Raw genomic sequence first — 21,288 nt, 5'->3', positions numbered from 1 at the left:
AAAGCTTAAACAGCTCAAGACTATTTCTTTCATCGCTTTCCAGTCCCTTTTTTGTTTACCTGTACATTTATTTTAAATGGATAGTTGTGACAATCATGACAGTTTATGGCCAAAAAGGAAACATCCAAACTTAGGTCCTGAGGAGGTAGAAGATGGCAATGTACTAAGAATACCTTGTAAAGTAAGAGTAAAAGGATAAAAGCAAGAGAGGCCACACCATCCCAGATGTGAAGTGGGCCCCTATAGAAGACCAAAAAAAAAAAAAAAAAAAAGGAATAAATAAAAATAAATACAAAGAAATAAATGTATGAAAAGTGCAGGACTAAATAAATAAATATGGAAATAAAAAAAGTAATAATATATACAGGAATAAATATATAAATAAATACAACAAATAATAAATAATATATAAATTAAAGATGATATAAATAAATATCTTTAATTTATTTTTTGATTTTTGTACAACTACCTCCATTTCTTTATGTGTGTCTGTGTCTGTATGTTGGTAAGGTAGGAGGTACTAACCTCTGCATCTCTTTATTTACGCATTTATTCATGTACGTATTTATTCATTTATTTATTTATTCCTCTATTTATTTATTGATACTTGGATCATTTTTCAGCTCAGTGGGCTCGGTGGGGGAGTAACATTAAGTTTTTAATAAGGAGTGGGTGCAGCCACTAGGGGCGCTAACTTCCACTGTGCTTCTCAGCTTAGGTCTGTCAGGCCGCCGGAAGTGACCTGTCAAAAAACGGAAAAGACTACCGGATTTCTAAGCTAGTTAGCCACAAAATAACAACAGGGGATCATTGTTTATCTGCATGAACACCTCAAAGAGTTACATTTAAAGACAGGAATCTCTGTGTATGCCAGGTAAGCTTAATTGCAAAATACAGGTATTCTGTGTAAGCTTCTTAACAGTATTTGTCTTTCTGATTTTAGCTTGCTTGCTAAACTGAGTTGGCCAGTTTTAACGTTGGCTAAAGCCAAACTAGTTAGCACAAAACTCAATTCTGACGTATAGCTAAACCTAAATGACAAAGTAAAGCGTAAGTGATGCCAGTATACAGTTATTTAGTATATGGCTGTTAGTATTAATCTGAACGTAACGCAAGCTAACAGTGCAACAACATTAAAGCAGAATAGCTTGATTGCCTTTTAGGACATTTCTCTCTACTGCACTTTGTCCACCCTCTTCCTGTCGTAAAGCAGCTGTTTTGTTGCTTTGTGTATTTATTTGCAAGTGTGGCAACGTTATACTCATCTCATGTACTATTTTCTTTTTGACATAATAAAAACAAATGATTAAATTAACCTAGCATCCTCTAAATAACAGTAACGATACCAAGCGAAGACATGTTAGCTAAAGTTAGCCCCTGTTTGTCAGTTGGCAACTGATTGAATAATTACAAGAGGATTTGTTAACATGTTAGTTTGTTACAGATGACGTTATAAAACATATGAAATACGAGAATATAATGTATACCAGAAATCTCAACTGAGTGTTATGTAATTGGCTATAGCTATAGAAATGTAAAACTGTAAATTGCTTTTGAAGTGACTCCATTGATATTTGAAGCTAACATCCATGTGTTTGTCCTGTGGGAAGACACAACAGCTAGATGCTACCCTCCCTTTCTCAGTTTAAATCAGATGTGACGTGCTGTGATGCACCACCCATGATCCCTCCCTCAAATCACAGTCTTGAATTGTCCTCTCCTCTCTCTCTGGAAGAGGAAGGCATGTGAAAACAGAGAAAAATTAGCACTTGAGCCTTATCTTTGTACTGGAGGAGAAACCATCTTAACTTGTTATTATGGCTATGAACAGGCGACATTCGTATACCCCCCGGGTGAGTAACATGGACACTCGATAGTGAATAATCTAATTAAGTACATCAGCTGTACTTTAGATTGATGCATTTAATCAGTAGAAGTCATTACATTATAATGGCTAAACTTGTAAAAGTTAATTTTGGGCACTCACCATACATTGGATGCAGGATTCACTTCGTAGCATTTTGAGTCCTAATCGGTTAAAACAAGCAGGAATATAATTTGAGTAACTCTAGATATCCTGAAGGGAAGATGAAGTTTCTGTCCTTATGTTTGACCCGCAGGCAAGCTATGTTCCCATTAATCCTAAATAAATGTAGAGGAGTCTGCATCCTTCTCTTTGCTTCTCTCATAAGCATTTGATAACCCTGGTCTATCCAGTTTTCTGCCCTGTGGTTTAAAACTGCAAGGCAGCGTGAATTCATGTGTCTCCACAGCTCCATAAAAGGATTAGACTCTACTGCTGTCCTATTTTGTCTTGAATGAGCATCTTTGTGTGAGCAAGGCAGAGATGTGACTTGAGGAAGTTTGGTGTGGTCCAGGACATATGACTGGGTGCATGAGTATGTTGCTGTGCTTTATGGCCTTAGGACTATGTCCTTGGATATTTTTAAGTACTAAGACTACTCTTAGTAGCTAGAGCAGGGAGAATTATGGGTTGTTATTGTTGCACATTAAAAAATACATTTGTTCAGGTCACTTGCACATCTGGTGGACAGTATTAAAAAATTTAAATAATTTAAAATAATTTGCCATGCATACTCCATAGTAAGCTATGTCTATTTGAGCAAAATTCAGATATAAAAGCTTCCATATTTGAAGACGTAAGAAATTTTAACAATAAATTCTTTGGTTTGTAATGACCTCACCTTCCCTCTTCCTTATCTGTCTACTTCTTTCACCTAATCCCTCATTTCCATTCCATATTTCCCCCCATCTGTATGTCCCAAATCCTCCAGCTGACCAGCCCACTGATCACCAAAATGAGCAGTGCAGGAACGGTGGAGAGTGGTAAACCTCCAAAGGTCAGTCACTTTCCAATACAGATACAAGGAAGTAGAAAATTAATGTAAATAAACAAAATACTATAAACAAATATGTAATGACTCACAGTCTGCCATCTTCTTATCTCTGCATCTCCTCCACTAGATTGGCTCTATTGTTGAGGTGACAGGGAAGGGTCAGCGTGGTACTGTTGCCTATATTGGCGCCACCCTCTTTGCTTCTGGGAAATGGGTTGGTGTTATACTGGATGAGGCCAAAGGCAAGAATGATGGCACCGTGCAAGGGAAACGCTACTTCACCTGTGAGGAAAATCACGGGATATTTGTCAGACAGTCCCAGGTTGGTGGTATAAATGTGTTGAGATGCAAGAAAGAATGCCTGTATACTTTCATTAGTATGAAAAGTGTGAATAGTTTAATAGGATATGTTTGAGGATCCTTTCTTTTTTTCCAGAATGTACGATTACAAATGATGTTTGTTCCTGCTCCAACCCTTGTTTTTTATGTCCATGTTGTCCCGTGTTTCTCTGTGACTCTGTACAGATCCAGGTGGTGGAAGATGGCTCCAGTGCCACCTCACCAGATACTCCTGAATCAGGCACTGCAAAGATACCAAGACAAAAAGGTGAGTGTGAACTGTGTTTGAAATTCATACTTTTAAAACTCAGTATCTCAAACTTAATAATAATATTATCGGTAGATAATAATTCTTATTTTGTTTCCTCCAGACATTCCTGAGACTCCCAGAACAACCAAGCAGGTAAGCAACCTTTACCTGTACCTCACAGCTTTTTTCATTCTTTGTCACTTTAGTAATCTTGTGTGGTTTCCATGACTTGGCTTCAAAGATTGTTGGGTTTTGTGGATCTTTGTGTATGCACTGTGGATTTAAAAAATATTGCTTGTCCAAATATTCAATCTTTTTCAATTCCTGCCCTTTTCAGAGCACTCATGTTGGTTTGAATGTGTTGAACAAGACAAGTCAGACCGGACTTGTCCTTTGCAGTGTTTTCCTCTCTTTTCTGTACATTGTGAATGGGTTCCAGCCTTTGGGTCTCATTTTTGTTTTTCTGAATACCTTTTGCAGACACCTGTGAACGTTAAGAAGGTAGAAACTTTTAAATCCAGCACATTTGCTTTTGCTTTGGTTGTTTTTAATCACACTAACGTGGCAACTCATCTTTTGTGTTTATTTCTCCCTTTGACGTGTTGACGTTTGCACGGGACATAAAGACATCTCATCTGTTGACATGATTTTCATTGTATTTTCTCTCGGTTTTCTGTTGCTGCACTCCATTTTGCACACCAGATGTTGTCTGTTTGCTCTTTCTGTTTGATTTACTTTTGTATTCTGGTGAAGGCATCCAGTGTGCACATTTAGAGGCAACATTTTCACAGTTGTAAGGTCATAAAGATGATTTCTTTCTCATTCCTCCTGGCCTCACAATTCAGTGACATTTGTTTCACGAGTTCACATTTTATTCTGCTTCTATGGCGTGACTCATGAAGAATAACTGCTTTTTAAAATGGTGTTAAACGGTGCATGCAGCCATCAAAGATGATCAGTCGATATGAACTAACAGCTGGTATGCTTCTTTTGTGCTGCTAATCTCTTACCTTGCTTCACCACTGGATGTGTGTACGTGTGTGTGTGTGTGTGTGTGTGTGTGTGTGTGTGTGTGTGTGTGTGTGTGTGTGTCCATCCCTCTCTCTGCAACTCACCTCCTCCCCTCCTCCAGTCCTCTACCCGCCGCTCTGGAAAGGTGAGCTCGTCTACAGCAGACAGGGGGAGGAAAACAGTGATTTAAAACAGCAGTTTTGAAATGTTTTGTTATTTTAATGTTTCTGCGTTCTGTGGGTGCTTGGCAATTTAATCAAGGGCACAGCTTTAAATGTTTGAAATCTTTTCAAAGGCCATGCATTTTTGTGTTGTATGATAAGAAGTGCATGCTCATTCTCAAACTACAGTAAGAACACAACCAGGATTGCATTAATTTGACAAATCTAAGATTGAGATTCATAATTATGGGTATATATTGGCTCTTCAGTAAGCAATTCTCTCATGAAGGTCCTGTTGGATGGTTTTAATAGTCCTATGGTCAACTGGATGGCAGGTTCTGGTAATTACATCTAAAAGCTTTTACTACAGTAGTGGACTCATAATGGCTGCACAGTTACGACTGAATATTTGGAGGTGTAGGGTGCAGGTGGCTTATTTTAACTGATATCTACCAGAAGAAATAATTACCATAAATGCGAACACCTACTTATTTAACAGATGATGTGTGGCTGTAGTTGATTTAGGTGTATGCTGTAATTTGATATGAAGGTACATCATTGGAAGTCATTTAGTATAAGTATTTAGTGTTTTTTCTTGACCCTTAAAACCTTGATCAGAATGGTAAAAAAAATTCTGAGTATTTAATCATTGTACGCTTTGTCTGATGATTATGTCAATGTTGTTTACAATGTTTAAAATTTTAAAACTTTCTTTTCAAAAGTTGGTTGTACTTCTCTGCATTTGTATAAATATATACAGTATGAGCATAATAGCAGGATGGTTGTGTAACTGTCTTGGTAATTATAATGTATATGAATAAGAACACAGTTAAACAAGGTTTTATTCTGTAGCATTAATCTAACTTTGTAGCTGAGTTTGACAAATAACCCTTCGGAGTCCTAACACAGTCTCTATGATCATGCTGTGGCAGTGGAGCGCTCCAAGTCGTCTCACGCCTGCCACCTCCCTCCCCTCCCTTTTGCTACGTCCCTCTGGACGGCCCAGCCTGTCACTCACGGTACGCTCTGTCATATCGGGGTACCTCACTGGTTATGTCACTGGGAGTGGTGATTTGTTGTCCTTCGGTGCACAGGTGCTGGGCTCTACCAGATAAAAGTGGTGTCTGTGTAAACTTGTAGGACAACATTCTTGGCGAGGGACACTAGGAGGTGAAATATTTGGTCTCGGACGACACATGAACTCAGGAAGATTATTGTGTTTTAGCTCATAAGCTGTCATGAGGTGAATTCAGCGGCACGGCATGTTACCCTGGATGTTCTAATGGTTTGAAAGTCGTATGTGGGAGACGCTCTTGTTTTTTATTATTAGATTGTTTGCTGTCATTCAAATACCTAACACCATGCCATCTGCCTTTCCTTCCTATTTTTCATCTCGTTACTCTCCAACACATACCTGCCTTGGTCAACAGGCGTCTCGTGAAAGCCTGCCATCCTCCCTGTCTGATGTCAGTGAGGCGGGCCTTTCCTCCCACCAGGGTGCACTGGGGGCTCCTGTTATGCCTCAGCCCAGCGGGTCGCCTGCAGCAGTGGCAGCGCCGGTCCCCGCGACTCCAAGCAAGGTGGGTCACTGAGAATGAGAAGAGCCAATTTTGGTGTCAGCACGACTTAAAGAATATGCCCATAAAAGGTGTAAAGTTTCATAGTTTCATGTGGATTTGATGACAATATCAACAGCACAAAAGATCAACATGTGCTCTTTTAAAGATCAGTTCATTATTTTAGTGCTTCCAGCTTTGCCATGTTGTCACATTTCCATCAGTTTGTTTTCATTTTTCCATCATATTTGTCAGTTTAATGAGCTATCCCATTTCATTCATGTTATTGTTTGACCAGGTGGAACCTGCCATTTCGAAGCAGGTAGAGTTTTCCAATGGCTACATGCATGCTGATGATACCTGGCATGAGTTTACTAACAAACTCGTAACATTAGAAGGCAAAATGACCCTCAGCACATCTTCTCAATACTTGAGTTTGGTTTGTAATGTCTTCACAGTGAATTATGCAGTGATGATGCATGGTTTAACGTTCTGAGACACTGAATGAAACACTCAATTCCACCATTGTGTTCGAAGGGAATGGATTAATCTCTCTTTATTGATCTTTAATGTTAATGTTCCTGTTGAGGCGGTGAATACTAAGTTAATTAACTGAGGAAATTATTGGCAAATTAATTTGGGGCAGCTAAATTTACATTTATAACCTTGCTCTTGGGTTTTGGTGGCGGAATATTGTTTTTATGTTTCTTTACTGCCTAAAAAATAAAATCTGGGGTCATAAATGAAGTCCAGTTAATCCTCTACCTTTGCTAAAGGCAGCACATTTAAACTGTCCCCTCACTTCTCCCCTCCACCCATCCATCCATCTCAGGAGGAGGAATCAATGCGAGCTCAGGTCAAGGACCTGGAGGAGAAGCTGGAAACGCTGAAGATGAAGCGGACGGAGGACAAGGCCAAGCTGAAGGAGCTCGAGAAACACAAGATCCAGCTGGAGCAGCTTCAAGAGTGGAAGACCAAAATGCAGGAGCAGCAGGCTGAGCTGCAGAAACAACTCAAAGAGGCCAAGAAGGTACACACAATGCTGATGTTTAGCATTATCGGTATTTACAATAAATTGTGACAAAGATGAAATTAATACAGATCTATACAACATGAAACATTTTCCAAGCCCGTAAGAGTGAGAGAAGCAGCTCCACTGTTACATATGAGACTCTAAAGTTGTTTTTTTTTTGCACCCCCTCCTCTCAGGAAGCTCGTGAGGCACAGGAGGCCAAGGACCGCTACATGGAGGAGATGTCTGACACAGCAGACGCCATAGAGATGGCCACACTGGACAAAGAGATGGCGGAAGAGCGGGCAGAGTCACTGCAAGTGGAGGTAGACACGCTGAAAGAGAAAGTGGAGGAGCTCTCCATGGACCTGGAGATCCTTAGACATGAGATTTCAGAGAAAGGTTTGTACTCTACTCACTAGTCCACAAAGGCCTTTTTATCTCTTTTATCTGTGTCTCTCTCGCTTTCTTTCTTTTTTATTTATGCACTGCTTTCCCTCACTGTGTTGCCTCTGTTCTCTCCTGCAGGCTCAGATGGAGCTGCCTCCAGTTACCATGTCAAACAGCTGGAGGAGCAGAATGGCAGACTGAAGGAGGCATTGGTTCGGTCAGTCAACTGTCTTAAAACCTCCTTTTGATTAAAGTATATTTAAAAAAAAAAAAAGTACTCATTGAAACTTTTAGATTTTTAGCTGTCAACATTTTGGTCCGCACCTGATAAAACATGTTTTAATTTTCCTTTTCCTCCTCAGGATGCGTGACCTGTCTACTTCAGAGAAGCAGGAGCATGTGAAGCTGCAGAAGCAGATGGAGAAGAAGAACACTGAGCTGGAGGCTCTGAGGACTCAGAAGGAAAAACTGCAGGCCGAGGTCAAGCAGGCAGAAGCCACTATCGATGAACTGAAGGAGCAGGTAAAGTCAGCAAGACACGAGAAAGAGAAGGAATATGATTACAGAGAGGAATGAGTTTCTGATTATGCTTTCTGGAGGTTACACTACAGTGAATATAAATACAGTTATTTACAGAAAAGGTTTAGGCTGAGGTACTTATAATGGATATTTAAAAGAAACAAGGACTGTTCTTGTTTGTTTGCCATCTCAGAATTTAATTGTACACATATGCTTGTGTGTGTGTGTACTTCATACCAGGTGGATGCTGCTCTGGGGTCAGAGGAGATGGTGGAGACTCTGACTGAGAGGAACCTCGACCTGGAGGAGAAAGTCAGAGAGCTGAGAGAAACTGTCACTGATTTGGTTTGTACAACTGCATTTAAGATTCCCATCTCCAGTATTAAGTCCACTGATGTTTCTTTTTTTGAACCAATACAATATATGTTCATACTATTCAAGAATTCAGAAGCAGTTAGCTTGTACTAACATAATGGTATAAGTAACCAGAAAATAGTTTAAAAAAAAAAAAAAAAGATTTAAAAAAAGGATATTTATCACTGACCTCTAACTCGTTGCTCTAACATTAGGAGGCCATCAACGAGATGAACGATGAGCTCCAAGAGAATGCCCGGGAGACGGAAATGGAGCTGAGGGAGCAGGTGGACCTGAGTGCAGCGAAGGTCAGGGAGGCTGAGAAAAGGGTGGAGGCTGCCCAGGAGACTGTGGCTGATTACCAGCAGACCATCAGCAAATACAGAGATCTCACTGCCAGCCTGCAGGTGGGTGGAGAGGAGGGAAATATGCATGCTCAAAGAAATATTCGCAAGATGTCCTGACACTGTGTGTGCTTTTTCCCTGTGAATCAGGAGGCCAACAGGGAGCTGGTCAGCCAGCAGAGCGCAAATGCTGAACAAGTTCAGCAGCCTCCTGCTGAGCTATTTGACTTCAAGATTAAGTTTGCAGAGACCAAGGCTTATGCCAAGGTAGGTAATCTTCATGTGTTATCTCGCCAAAAGTGATGAATTTACCCGTTTTACACCTTTGATGACATGAGCTTATGATCTGTGTTCATAGGCCATTGAGATGGAGCTGAGGAAAATGGAAGTGGCTCAGTCAAACAGACAGGTATCCCTCCTCACCTCCTTCATGCCGGACTCCTTCCTCCGTCACGGTGGAGATCACGACTGTATTCTGGTCCTGCTGCTCATCCCCAGGCTCATCTGCAAGGTATGGAGGGGTTAATGTGTTTGTGGGTGCACTTGTGAGAAGTGCTTCTATATTTTGTTTTTCTTCATTTGTTTCTGTTATTCTACGTGTTCTGATAGGCTGAGCTGATCAGTAAACAGGCCCAGGAGAAGTTTGACTTGAATGGGAACTTGGCCGAGGGGACGGGGCTCAGGGGGCCTCCAGGAGAACAGCGCAGTTTTGCCGCAGGACTGGTGTACTCCCTCAGTCTGCTGCAGGCCACTCTGCATAAATATGAACAGTAAGCACTGCAGCTTCTGCAAATGGGTCAAAAATAAAACGGACTTTTCCGAGAATTGTGTCTAGGCTGCCAGAGACAAAAGCAGAATTACTGTTCTTTACAAATGACAAAAATTAGATTTCTTCTGAATAATTATTGCTGTGATATTGTGAAAAATGGTCTTACCTGTTGTTTTTTCTCCTCTTGGTTCTTCTAGGGCTCTAAATACCTGCAGCGTGGAGGTTTTTAAGCGCATGGGTACTCTCTACTCTGAAATGAGCTTCCATGAGCGCTCTCTGGATTATTTCATTGACCTGCTGCATAAAGATCAGCTCGATGAGACTGTTCAGGTGGAACCTCTGACTAAGGCCATCAAGTACTATCAGGTAACAAATAAATGTAGCTTTATATTTAATAAACAGCTTTTGTATTGGTCTTCCAGAAAAACCGGCGCAATCAAATTTATCGATTTAAAGTGCACCCTAAAGGAAGGGAGTGCAATCTATTTTCCAACGTCATGATTTTGGTGCAACTTCTCATATTTTCGTAAAAGTGTCTCACTGTTGATTTGTCTTCCAGCAACTGTACAGTGTCCATCTGGCAGATCACACTGAGGACTGCACAGTCCAGCTAGCTGATCACATTAAGGTATCTCAAGCTTCTTCAGCAGTGTACTTTTCTTTAGTTTCACAGTAAACACAAATCCCAACAATTGTAATGTTTGAAACATACTTTTCTTCCTGGAAAAAAAAAACAAAAATAAAATACCTATGATGAGCAAAGTAAAATAGAGATTACATACAATACAGCAATAGGGTTTCCTAACTTCACTAATTGTACCCTCTCACCTCTCAGTTTACCCAGAGTGCCCTGGACTGCATGGGAGTGGAGGTAGCTCGCCTGCGGGCGTTCCTGGCAGCAGGTCAGGAGAGCTCTGTCCTCTCTGTCCTTCTGAAGGACCTGGACACTTCCTGCTCTGATATCAAACAGTTCTGTAAGAAGATCCGCCGCCGCATGCCTGGAACAGATGTGGTTGGAGTGCCTGCTGCTCTCAGTTTTGGACCACAGGTATAGGGCACAGAAACAAACACATAGTTAAGTTAACACACACAAACACACACACACACACACACACACACACACACACACACACACACACACAGATGACGGCGGTATGAAAGTATTGCTCCACAGTATATGTTTGACTGACATGTTGTGTTTCATCTGGGAGGTGTCAGAGACGCTGACAGAGTGCAGGCGCCAGCAGACCCGCGTGGTGGCCGTGCTGCAGGAGTTGGCTGCAGCTGGAGCTCAGATGGTTGCTCCGCTGGCAGAACAGGAAGGCCTCAATGCTCTCAAACTGGAGGATATTGCCTGCAAGGCAGTGGAGCAGGTAGTTTGACACTAAATAATCATGTACAATGGTTGGGGATTTTTCTATCAAGAATTTAAATACTTAAGGTAGTCAAAAGTATGCTGACTTGATTACAAGACACATTGAGCACTGAAGCAGGAGTAAGTACTTCCAAATACTGTCTGATTCATGTTGAACTTAAGTTTTAAAACACTATCCTGTGTTCTGAGTATTTACTGTTGTTTTGGGACACTTTTACAGGTGGTTGGTTTTAAGTGACGTGTTATTGTGTTATCTAAATCTAAACTCTTTTCTCCAAGGTGTATGGTGCTCACGGCCTGAATGGTCCAGAGTGTCTGCGACAGTCCTGCACCTCTGTCATTGCTACCATGAACAAGATGGCTACGGCCATGCAGGAAGGAGAGTACGATGCTGACAAACCACAGGGCAAGGTATCTGTATGCCTTAATTTTTTCACTTTGATTTAAACCCAAGCACATTTCTACAGTGTGTCATGTCTTCCCTGTTCCAATTCTTACTGTTTGATCCTGTCCTCCACATCCTCAGACTCCTCCAGTGGAAATGAGAGCATCCATCGTCAGGGCTGAGATGACTGACGCTGAAGGTCTGGGAGTGAAACTAGAAGACAGAGAGACGGTCATCAAGGAGGTCAAGAAGTCCCTTAAGATCAAGGTGAGACACTCAAGCAAACAACAGAAATCACTCAGTGTTTCTCTGCATATTGACATGCTACACAAATCTGCCAGTTTGAAATGGAACAAATCAGAAACAGCAGGTTTAACTGATGTGGCTGTACCTCCTTCACAGGGCGAAGAGCTGAGCGAGGCCAACGTCCGTCTGAGCCTGCTGGAGAAGAAGCTGGACACCTCCACCAAAGACGCAGACGAACGGGTGGAGAAGATTCAGACCAAACTGGATGAGAACCTCGCCCTGCTAAAGAAGAAAGAAAAGTAAAAACGATTGAGACACAAACAGAAGACATGACTGCATTTCAACACATTTGTTCCGTTTCCCCTCACTGTCCTTTCTCCTTACCTTCAGGGAGTTTGAGGAGACGATGGATGCCCTGCAGGCTGATATCGACCAGCTGGAGGCGGAGAAGGCAGAGCTGAAACAACGTCTGAACAACCAATCAAAGATGACCATTGAGGGCCTGAGAGCGCAACCTGCCTCTGGAATTGCCTCCATTGTTCAGGGAGCCGCAGGAGGTGAATGTCTGTGTAGTTACGGTCACTTTTTGAAAGCAGATTGTCATTTAATGTTTGATAAAAGGTGTGATGGCCTCTAATTCAACCCTCTGAAAAGCAGTTTCAACCAGCTGTTGAGATGTTTCCCCTGCAGGTGGTGTAATTGTACTACACAATCACAAAAATAGTCTCCACATTTTGGAGAGAAACACAAGCTTTTATAGTGACTGAATGCCTCACCATTCTCCCTTTCTCTCTGCAACAGGTCTGCCTCCATCTCTGGCAGGACCAGTACAGGTGGTGGACTCTCCTCTCCTCAGGCAGCAGGTTGAAGCCCAGAGGCTGGGCATTAAACACCTCAAGAATGAAAACAACAGACTCAAGGTACACTGGTGTTGGGAGTTAGTAATAGTGTACAGTGGTATGGCTGGTAAACTGTGCTAAGTCTGGCAGAGCTGTACCAAATCGTTCAAAGCTTCATTTATAACGTTGACATTCAAATTCTAAATCAACACTTCAGTGCTGTGCAGCTTTGTTTTATGTATTTGCAGAATTAGTTTCCAGTGGTGGCTGGGTGTGTATCCCGGCCAAGCTCAGGTCTTTATAAACAAGTAGCAACCAGGTGCCAGACTGTAAGCAGCGAGCATTTAAGAGGCACAGGACCAAAAAACGCTAGTATAGCGAGGCAAAATGCCAAATGAGAGTGAATCTGAGGTTGGCTTTTCCTTTCAATTTTGGTGGCAAGCATGTTTACATACAATAACCATCAATCCTGCATAGTATACCTTTAAAGAATGTTGAATTAATGAAAAAGACTAACTCATTGAATCTGACGAATTCATTTAAACTAAAGATTTTGTTCATGGATTATATTGTTTTTTTTGTTTTGTTTTGTTTTGTTGAAGACATGAAAGAATATGAGCCATTCAAAGCTTCAAATGTTAAAGACATGAAAGTACAGCCCTCAAGTTTGGTGAGGGTGACATATGGTGACATATAACTGGGTATATGTTGCTAACAGGCGGAGAAGATGAGAGCCCAGCTAGCCTCCCTGCCTCCACTCTGCCCTCCCAAACTACCACAAGCATCCAAAGACAGCTCCATGCCACCAGAAGGACTCAATACAGGAATCTATCGCAGGACTGACCAAATGCTGTCAACTCTGCTCAAGCTGAGTTCAGAGGTTAAAGTGGTGGATATTACTGGGAAGACAGCAGGTATGTGTGTGTGTGTGTGTGTGTTTCTCAGTTTCAGGACTTTACTCTCTTTACAGCTAAGTGAAGTGATTAATTTTTTCTCTTGTCCTCTCCTGTGTTTCTTCCAGTTAGTGCCAGCGCCCAGCTGCTGGAGCAGACAGCTCGACTGCAGAGCCTCAGTGATGCTCTGGCCAAACTCAAGGTAACAGCTTCAGAATCATATGTGCTCTCCTCACCATGTCAGTAAGCTGACAGCAATACAAAACCAAATATTTGGACATCTTTCTGTTTCAGGGAGAAGTAGCTGAACATGTGGTCTCCCATCAACCTGGCGCTAAGGCTTCCTCTGACTTCGCCACCTTCCCTATCTCCTCCTTTGTTAAGGTAAAACCATACAATACATACATACATACATACACACACACCATCAGGTCCAAGATCTAACAAAGTTGTTCTACTCATATTTCAATACTTGTTTGCATAAATGTCACATTACACATGTAAAATTACATCATGTGTATGTATGTGTTGTTTCTTAGGCAAAGGAAGAGAAGCAGGGAGGAACAGTGTTTGTGGGTCGCGTTGCCATTCCATGCACCCGTGGACAGGAACAAGTCCACCGCCTCGTCCTATCTCAGCAACAGCTGCAGAAAGTGCACCGCCTCCTCATGGCCTAGGACAGCACGCCATTTGCCCACAGCCATGATTGCCACTGGCAGTACATCAAGAAAAGCTTTTGTTCTTTATTCTTATTCCACTTCAACATTCTCTTCTATTTATCCTCTTTGCTTTTCACTATTCTCAGGAAACTGTATCCGATATGTTTAAAGTTAAGCCTATAGCACTAATAACATTGAGTGACTTTATGTCGACGTAACACTTCTTGGTGTTTTGAATGAAGTCCTAATGGATTTGACTCCTGAATGTCACATGATGAAGGTGTCGTGTTTTCACTTAAACAGTTTGTATGCACCACTTTTACCAACACTTTGTGGGGTCAGAGGGAAACTAGCAACAAGTCATTTTTACTGTACTTGCACCTATGGATAGTTTCTTTCCCTTTGTATCTTTTGTATTTGTAGTAATTCAGACAATAAACGCAACAGTTCAGTTCAGAGAAAGAAACATTACTGTGTCAATTTCCATTTTTACTTATTCTACCTGTATGTCATCCGTAACCTGACAGAAATGAGCTGAACCAGTTTGCAAGTGCACATTAAGAGTCTAGATGTATTTGCTGTAGAGTATATACACGTGCTAAAAATACATGCTAGCTCTATTTAATCATGCCAGGGTAATCACTTTTATCTGAATAATGGAATAAATAAAAAGCTTAGTACAGCAATGTTAGGAACAAAGCCTATAACACTTTTATTATATCAAAGGGTTAAATGAACAACTTATTGCATGTTACTATAAACTGCATGAATCACACTTATTTCCACTTCAATGTTCAAGTCAAAATCACTTTGTGCAGAATTTAAAACACTTTGAAATGGAAAAATACACATTAAAATCTACTATTTAGTGCCAAACAAAAAAACTCAAATGAAAACAACAATGTACTGCAGGTGAGGCAAGAGACTGCAGTAAGTAAGTAGAATTAGACCAAATCTGGGTCTTGTAAAAACTCCCTGCCTCAGTAGTAGTGGCCATGATGGTCATATTGACTGGGTCTGTGATGGGTGTACGGAGCATAGTGGTGTCTGGCATGTCGGCTCCTCATCACCTGCTGATGACGGCGCTTGTTGTAGGGCTCAAAGTGGTGGGGAGGCCTGTAGTCGAAACCTGCAGAACATACAGGACATGTTAATGGGTTCTAGAGCTGACATGGCTGCTTGTGTACAGTTTCAATACATACAACTAGATCAGAAGAACCAAAAGATGTCTTGGTCTTAAAAACAAATATTTATGCTGCCGTGCAAGTGGTCTGGTTGATGGAAAATACATCATATGTTAGGTCCCTCTGCCACAAACCAAAGTCTGCACACTTACCATTTCCATCCTGTCCATTTGTATATTGATGTCTGTGGACTGGTGGGTGAGGCAGTGGTGAGAGGACAGGTCTGTAAGCTCCACCATCTCTTTTTCTACGTGGCCATGGGATGTTCTCAAATTCCAAGTAACCACAAGGGAATGAATCACTGTAGAACTCCTCCCTGAAGCCATCGTATTTTCCCCCTGTGAAAGGGAAACAATTAAGGTGGGGGGCGGTTTGCTTTGTTATGATCTTTTGAAATTACTTGTACTGCACAAGAACCTGACAGTTCATTGTTAACGCTTTAGATGACAGAGACAAGTTCTGCAGTCACAATGTGTTATATATGAGCTACAATATTTTTATGTGACATTATTTGGCTAAAGGTTTTTAAAGCAGTATTTTAAACACAAATCAATAACATAGCAAAGAGATTAAGCACAAAACATAAAAACCCAACAAGCCTGTCTGTGTAGATGTTTTAAGTCTTACCCATTTTGGAAGAATAGTTGGTGGAAGGAGGGTTGCTGTAGTTGGAGGCTCCGTACACTCCTGAAAAAGTAGCATGACATCATGCATCAAAAAACAGACAAGTAAAATAGAGAACTGCTTCAGGTCACAGGATTCATAGCAACACTGTGGTCATTCTCTAAACTGAAAAAACAACAACAAAAAACAAACAGTGATACCATCATCTATTCGGGGGTCTGCAGATTTCAGAAAGCCTAGCACCAGGCATTTTACTGATTTTAACTACAGCTTATTCCCACCGCTTTGCACTGTATTCACATAACGGTTACCAGCGGGATGACGTCACCATGGAAGTGTAGCACTCACCCTCCGATTCCCCCGGTTTACACTGTTAGCTCTGTCAGTGCTGTTCATGGAGTTTGCACTGTTACCTGCTAGCTCCTGACTCAGCCACCTCCATGTTGAGATCCTTGTGAAGACAACTCATCCGAATGTTGCACGCAGCCCCTTTAAGATCTCCCCCCCAAGGTAATTAGATTCTCAAACTTCCTTTCAACAGTTGACTATATGACAGTCATCCTGATGGACATGATGGACTTCAAGTGTACAATTTAACAGGTAACAACCCTAACACATTTCCTCATGTCCTGTGCATTCATCTTGGAAGATCATAGGAGTTATTGGGATTTATGTTACCCACATTTGTTTCACTTTTGGTAATCAATCAATAGAAATAATCCTAATCAACATATCATAAGCATCTTACCTGCAGATTTGGTAGCATTCCCAGAGGCTGGCTGTTGAGCAGTAACCTCAGTATTGTCTACAGTAAAACAACAAACTCATATCAACTTAATTTTATCAAACAAATTTCTTTAAAAAAAAAAAGAAGAAAAAATAGTAAAGAAGGTCATACATGCATACTTTAGTCAAACAACTAAGAGTTGCCAGAGTATTGTATGTATCTGAAGTGCTCTGGATTACAAACACAGTATGTAACAACAGCACCATTCCTTTATTACAGTAGGCCTAAACCACATGCCCTCTTGTGTGGGTGTGTTGGGCAGAATTCCTCCTCACCAACAGTAGTCAGGGAACAGGGCATAATCACACCCCAAGCCTCTGCGGTGTGCTGTAACAGCAGACAGGTTATCTTGCGGTGGGCAAGGGCGTTCCAGTGGATTCCATCTTTTGTACGATGGTGCAGGGAGAAGCGGAACTGGAAGTGGAGGTCCAACACATCCATCCCATGGAGGTCAGCCAGAGTCCCGCTGTAGAAGTTGCCCTCAATCACGTCATAACGCAGCTGGGGAGCCTTGTGCTCAATCTGAGGTGATGGAGGGAGAGTGGACAAAGTTTTAAGACTGGAAGGGTAGCAGAAGTCAGGAGAAAGTGCCAAGATATAAGCCTCTTACCCTCTGTCAGACAAATTGTGGTGATGTTGGGTCAAAATTAGGCATCTTACCAGTGACAGGGGAGACAAGCGGTGGAATGGTTAGTTCCACTGATGAAGTTGGGTCTGGTGTGGTCTGGGCCATTCAGGATCAGGGAGAGGTGTAACAGGTACCACAACATTCTTTCTTGACGGAGTAACACTAGTTTTCTTCACTTTGAATTACTGGGATGTTTTAACAGTTGTGATGTCGCTCAAGGGGGAGTACAGGTTTTTCACATATAAACTTGCTGGTGCCATTAATTAATATAAAATGGTTGTGCAATTGATCAAAATGTTTAGTCGCCCTGTGGACTCATGTTAATAACAAACTGTGTACTAATATGACCCAACAAGACCAAATTTCCATGTCTGGTTATGATGCAAATGTCTGGTGATGACGTACCTCAGGCACCAGGAAACCACCTTTGATCCTCTCTCCTAAGGGCATGGTGAGGTTCCATATGACCAGAGTTTCCGCTGGCAGAATCTCTTTCAGCTCATCAAAGAACTTATGTAAGTTCTCCCTGTAGTCATTAAGCCAAGTGGACTTGTACCTACAAAACCCAACACAGATACAGACAGATCCTTTATTTGGTGGGTAGAGTTAGCTGGTTGAACTAATACATGTGATTAGATAAATGTATATATAACTTTTCAAGTGTAGGGTGAGTCTTAAAAGGAAGAGAAAGAGTTACTTCAATATATAGATAATGAAAAAAATATTTTGCATTATATTTCCTACATAGAAAAAGACAGCAACTAACATAGGTACATGGGCAAAGCAATTAAATGATATCTTTTTTTTTTATTTCCATGTGTTCTTAATGTCATACATGATTTGTATCAACCATGAACAGGTCTTGAGCTTAGGGTTCACACCAAACCACTCTCACCACCTTAAACTACAGTATAACCATATGAAAGTAATTAGCACGGTTACTAATTATTCCTTCACCTACCCACCTTGAAATATCCCAAACGCAGGAGTTGATAATGACTACATCTGGTTTCAAGCCATGGCGGAAGTCTTCTAAGATGCTCTGCATGTAGCGAGAGTAGATGCGCGTCACAAAGTAAAAGCGGACAAGGTGGCGGGAGGACTGAAACTGCCGAACCTCCCGGTACTCTATCCCATTGTGCATTGGACTCAGACAACCTCCTTCCACCAGACAGTCCTGTTCAAAGCTCATCTCACCCTGAAGAAGAAAGATATGAGAGAGTGAGGACGAAAGGAACAACTGGGGCGGGAGACTACGGAAATTTGTCAACAGATGTAAACCAATAAACGCCAGCCCGTTACAAATCACTTGCCTTGGTCCTGAGTTGTCTTGCAGAGAGATATTTGTCCTTCTGCAACAGCATGACAAGGTCCTTGTACACAGACCTCTGAACTGAGGGTGAGATACAGAGAGCATTAAAAAGTGGCAGTGCAAAAAAAATACAAAGCCCTTTATGACTTAAATATATTCATTTTAGATCAAACCCCAATCTTTCTGGGGGAAAGCCACGAAGGCAAATTTCTCCCAACAGCCAAAAGGACCAACATTCACAACTGAAGTGTATCCATGTTTCCAAGGTCCTCCGTTCCCCAGTACCATATTCTGTTAATACACATCAACACTACTGTGTTCTTGCCACCTTCTTTTCACTCTGCTCCTAAAATAGCATTGGTCTACCCTGCATGTAAATCCATAAGACAAATCAGATGGGCAACAGCCATAAAAAAAATTAAAAACGGCGAGTAAGCTTGCCTGTGAAGGTTTCAGCCACTCTTTCCATGTCTTTTTTTTCCTAACCAATAGTCAGTTGTTGTACACTTTACCTTAACCGGACCTTTGACCTGTTTCCCAACCTGACCTGTGTAGAAATGGGAATTAAACATAGTCCTAGACATTTTTTCTAACCCTTAGTTAGCCCTCTTTCTCAATCCTAATTGGTTGGTTGTTGGGCTGCAATTATTTTTGGAACTGTTCTTGTAGAAAGAGCAATCATATTTAGACAAACACCTGTGCCAGTACAATTTCATCACTGAGTCATGATTTTAATTACCTAACTTCATATTAGATGATTAAAATCATATCAAGCAAATTCAAAGCTAAGGAACATCTTTCTCAGGTTCCCATCATGTGCTATAGAGCTGGGTAAGCTGGCAGATGGACAGACAACAACAAAATCAAGTCAAATGGGCTGCTGTAAAACTTTAAAACATACTTGTTCTTTGTAAAAGATCAGTTTTGAATTTAAGATGACTAATGTTACTCACTAGAGTCTCCCAAAACCACAACGAACTTGTTATGGAGCAGCTGGCTGGCCTGCTGGTGGCTCACAGGCCTCAGTGTCTCCTTCTGTTAATGACAAAGGCAAACAAACATGTTTGTTATTTTAATTAAGAAGCAACTTGAAAATGGGAGGTCCGTTAACTCAAGAAATAAGATGGCTGACATTAACTTACGTTTAGCCTTAATAGTGCTGTTTACTAAATTATAGAATTTCTTTACCACAGATAGTAATGGTGGTACTTTACACTTAAATTAACATTATTTAACTTAGCATAAGTTACCAATAAACTTTCCTTATGCTAATTTGAAGTCATTATTTTAGCATTATTTAACTTCGCATACTAGCCTTAGGCTAATTAGCAGTCACTATTTTAGCATTATTAAACTTAGCATACTAATAAACTAGCCTTAGGCTAATTAGCAGTCATTATTTTAGCATTATTTAACTTGCTAATTAACTAATTAGCAGGCTTAAACGTTCACTTCCATTAATATAACGTTAAAATAACATAACGTTATAACTTACCATTGTTGAATCGAGGGGCAAACTAGATTTATGTGACGGTTAAAGCTAGCTACTAATGGTACCGTTAGCCGTTTTAACAGTGTCTCGCTGTTCGCGCTGTTTGTTTGGATTTTAGCATTAAAGTGCAGACGTTAGCGAACTGCACAGGAAAATAAACCATCACAATATGAACGTTTTTAGCTCCAACTCCTACAACCGAAATGGCCGCAACAACTGGTCCCTGGAGTCACAACTTATTGCAGTAGTCTTGAAGTTTGTTGCATTTTGTAGCCTCAATCTGGACGTTTGACGTGACCCTGCCGTTAGTTCGGTTTACAGGTGTCGCCAATTTTTTGATGCTTTCAAAGACAATCGGAAAATTACAGTCTCGCGGGACTAACTAAAAGCGAGCTCAAGTGGTTTGATCTGTTAGATTGAGTTCCTCTGTGTTTAGCAGTAATGAAATTATGAACTGATACGCTTTCAGAAAGGAACTGCAAATATAACACTTTCCTTTTCTCAAGAAAAAAAAGCTGTAATAGTAAAAAGCAAATCTAATTACAGCTACATTTGTCTAATAATTTTTATTCTGTCTTTATATGATTAATTAATATTTTTTTCAATTAAAAACAAAAAAATCTATTAAATGTAGTACTTTGTTAATATATTTACTTGTGTGTCATATTCTGCTTAGCCCTTGGTGCACTGTGTCAAGCTCCCTTTAGAGTTAAATGATATGCCCAGACGCCTACAATGGAGCAGCACAACCCAGTACCAGGTTTTCTATGTATCAGTAACTAAATGGCAAGTTGATTAAACACAAATTAAGGAACTAACCAGAGAATTTAAGATATGATGAAGAACTCCAGTGTGATGTTAAGCCCTTCAAAAAACACAAGAATCATGGTTTGTGATGGAACTGCGGCTGGCACCCAGGAGAGAGGCATGGGATATCTTCAGTTTTTCCCTTCAAATAACATATTTCTGAAATGATAAGTTGTCGGCAGTAAAGATCATCAGCAGATTAATACCACTCTGGCAAGGGAGAGCTTTCAAAAACAATACCTTTCCCAAAAGTTGGCTCTTATACATACAAAGTCTAAAAATAAGCTATTGTACTGTGTTAACCTTAACTTTAGGATAGAATTGAATTGCATGGCTTTTTGACGAACAATACACACAATTACGCTGTACATTTTTATTACAGCTCTTTGCTCTAACTTTAGTAGAGAAACAAAGTCACCCAGGAAAAATGTTGCGTCTACTAGGAAAGATCCTGTCGATCAGACACATGATGAAGACTACTGGATAAAGTGGGA

General features: G+C 40.9%; 2 protein-coding genes across 8 annotated transcripts; one reads left to right on the top strand and one right to left on the bottom strand.

Annotated features, from left to right (window-relative positions):
* Positions 1-737: 737 nt before the first annotated feature.
* LOC117246026 (dynactin subunit 1-like) lies at positions 738-14,426 on the top strand. 7 transcript variants are annotated; one of them, XM_033609661.2, is made up of 32 exons: positions 738-874; positions 2,796-2,861; positions 2,986-3,180; positions 3,384-3,465; positions 3,569-3,600; positions 3,928-3,948; positions 4,580-4,603; positions 5,552-5,638; positions 6,050-6,199; positions 6,474-6,497; positions 7,008-7,205; positions 7,385-7,589; positions 7,716-7,794; positions 7,940-8,099; positions 8,337-8,441; positions 8,666-8,857; positions 8,945-9,061; positions 9,153-9,305; positions 9,404-9,564; positions 9,761-9,929; positions 10,123-10,191; positions 10,399-10,611; positions 10,775-10,936; positions 11,218-11,349; positions 11,465-11,590; positions 11,726-11,868; positions 11,960-12,126; positions 12,371-12,489; positions 13,127-13,322; positions 13,430-13,503; positions 13,596-13,685; positions 13,841-14,426. In XM_033609661.2, exons 2-32 carry the CDS (start codon positions 2,820-2,822, stop codon positions 13,976-13,978), a joined length of 3,825 nt encoding a protein of 1,274 aa, XP_033465552.2. In that variant the 5' UTR covers positions 738-874; positions 2,796-2,819; the 3' UTR covers positions 13,979-14,426. The 7 variants fall into 7 exon arrangements, with proteins under 7 accessions (XP_033465552.2, XP_033465553.2, XP_033465556.2 ...); XM_033609662.2 differs by lacking the exon at positions 4,580-4,603; XM_033609665.2 differs by lacking the exon at positions 5,552-5,638.
* Positions 14,427-14,648: 222 nt separating this feature from the next.
* On the bottom strand, positions 14,649-20,322 carry fam113 (family with sequence similarity 113). The gene is made up of 10 exons (XM_033609670.2): positions 19,991-20,322; positions 19,449-19,530; positions 18,497-18,576; positions 18,149-18,381; positions 17,589-17,739; positions 16,831-17,077; positions 16,517-16,573; positions 15,772-15,831; positions 15,297-15,482; positions 14,649-15,089 (listed from the first exon to the last, which is right to left on the bottom strand). Exons 1-10 carry the CDS (start codon positions 19,991-19,993, stop codon positions 14,941-14,943), a joined length of 1,248 nt encoding a protein of 415 aa, XP_033465561.2. The 5' UTR covers positions 19,994-20,322; the 3' UTR covers positions 14,649-14,940.
* Between the last annotated feature and the right edge of the window lie 966 nt (positions 20,323-21,288).

Source organism: Epinephelus lanceolatus, chromosome 22 (genome assembly GCF_041903045.1).
Source record: "Epinephelus lanceolatus isolate andai-2023 chromosome 22, ASM4190304v1, whole genome shotgun sequence".
Classification (NCBI taxonomy): domain Eukaryota; kingdom Metazoa; phylum Chordata; class Actinopteri; order Perciformes; family Serranidae; genus Epinephelus; species Epinephelus lanceolatus.
Note: the sequence above shows the minus strand (reverse complement) of the source record. Positions and strands in the feature narration are given on the sequence as shown.

Bases quoted from the DNA above. Each gene is read 5' to 3' on its own strand.
- LOC117246026 (XM_033609661.2), top strand. From the start codon at position 2,820: ATGAGCAGTGCAGGAACGGTGGAGAGTGGTAAACCTCCAAAG. The intron at 10,937-11,217 runs GTAGTTTGACAC...CTTTTCTCCAAG, and splicing joins CCTGCAAGGCAGTGGAGCAG to GTGTATGGTGCTCACGGCCT. The intron at 11,591-11,725 runs GTGAGACACTCA...CCTCCTTCACAG, and splicing joins AGAAGTCCCTTAAGATCAAG to GGCGAAGAGCTGAGCGAGGC.
- fam113 (XM_033609670.2), bottom strand. The intron at 17,740-18,148 runs GTGGGTAGGTGA...TGGGTTTTGTAG, and splicing joins TGCGTTTGGGATATTTCAAG to GTACAAGTCCACTTGGCTTA. The intron at 17,078-17,588 runs GTACGTCATCAC...CCATCACCTCAG, and splicing joins GTGGTTTCCTGGTGCCTGAG to ATTGAGCACAAGGCTCCCCA.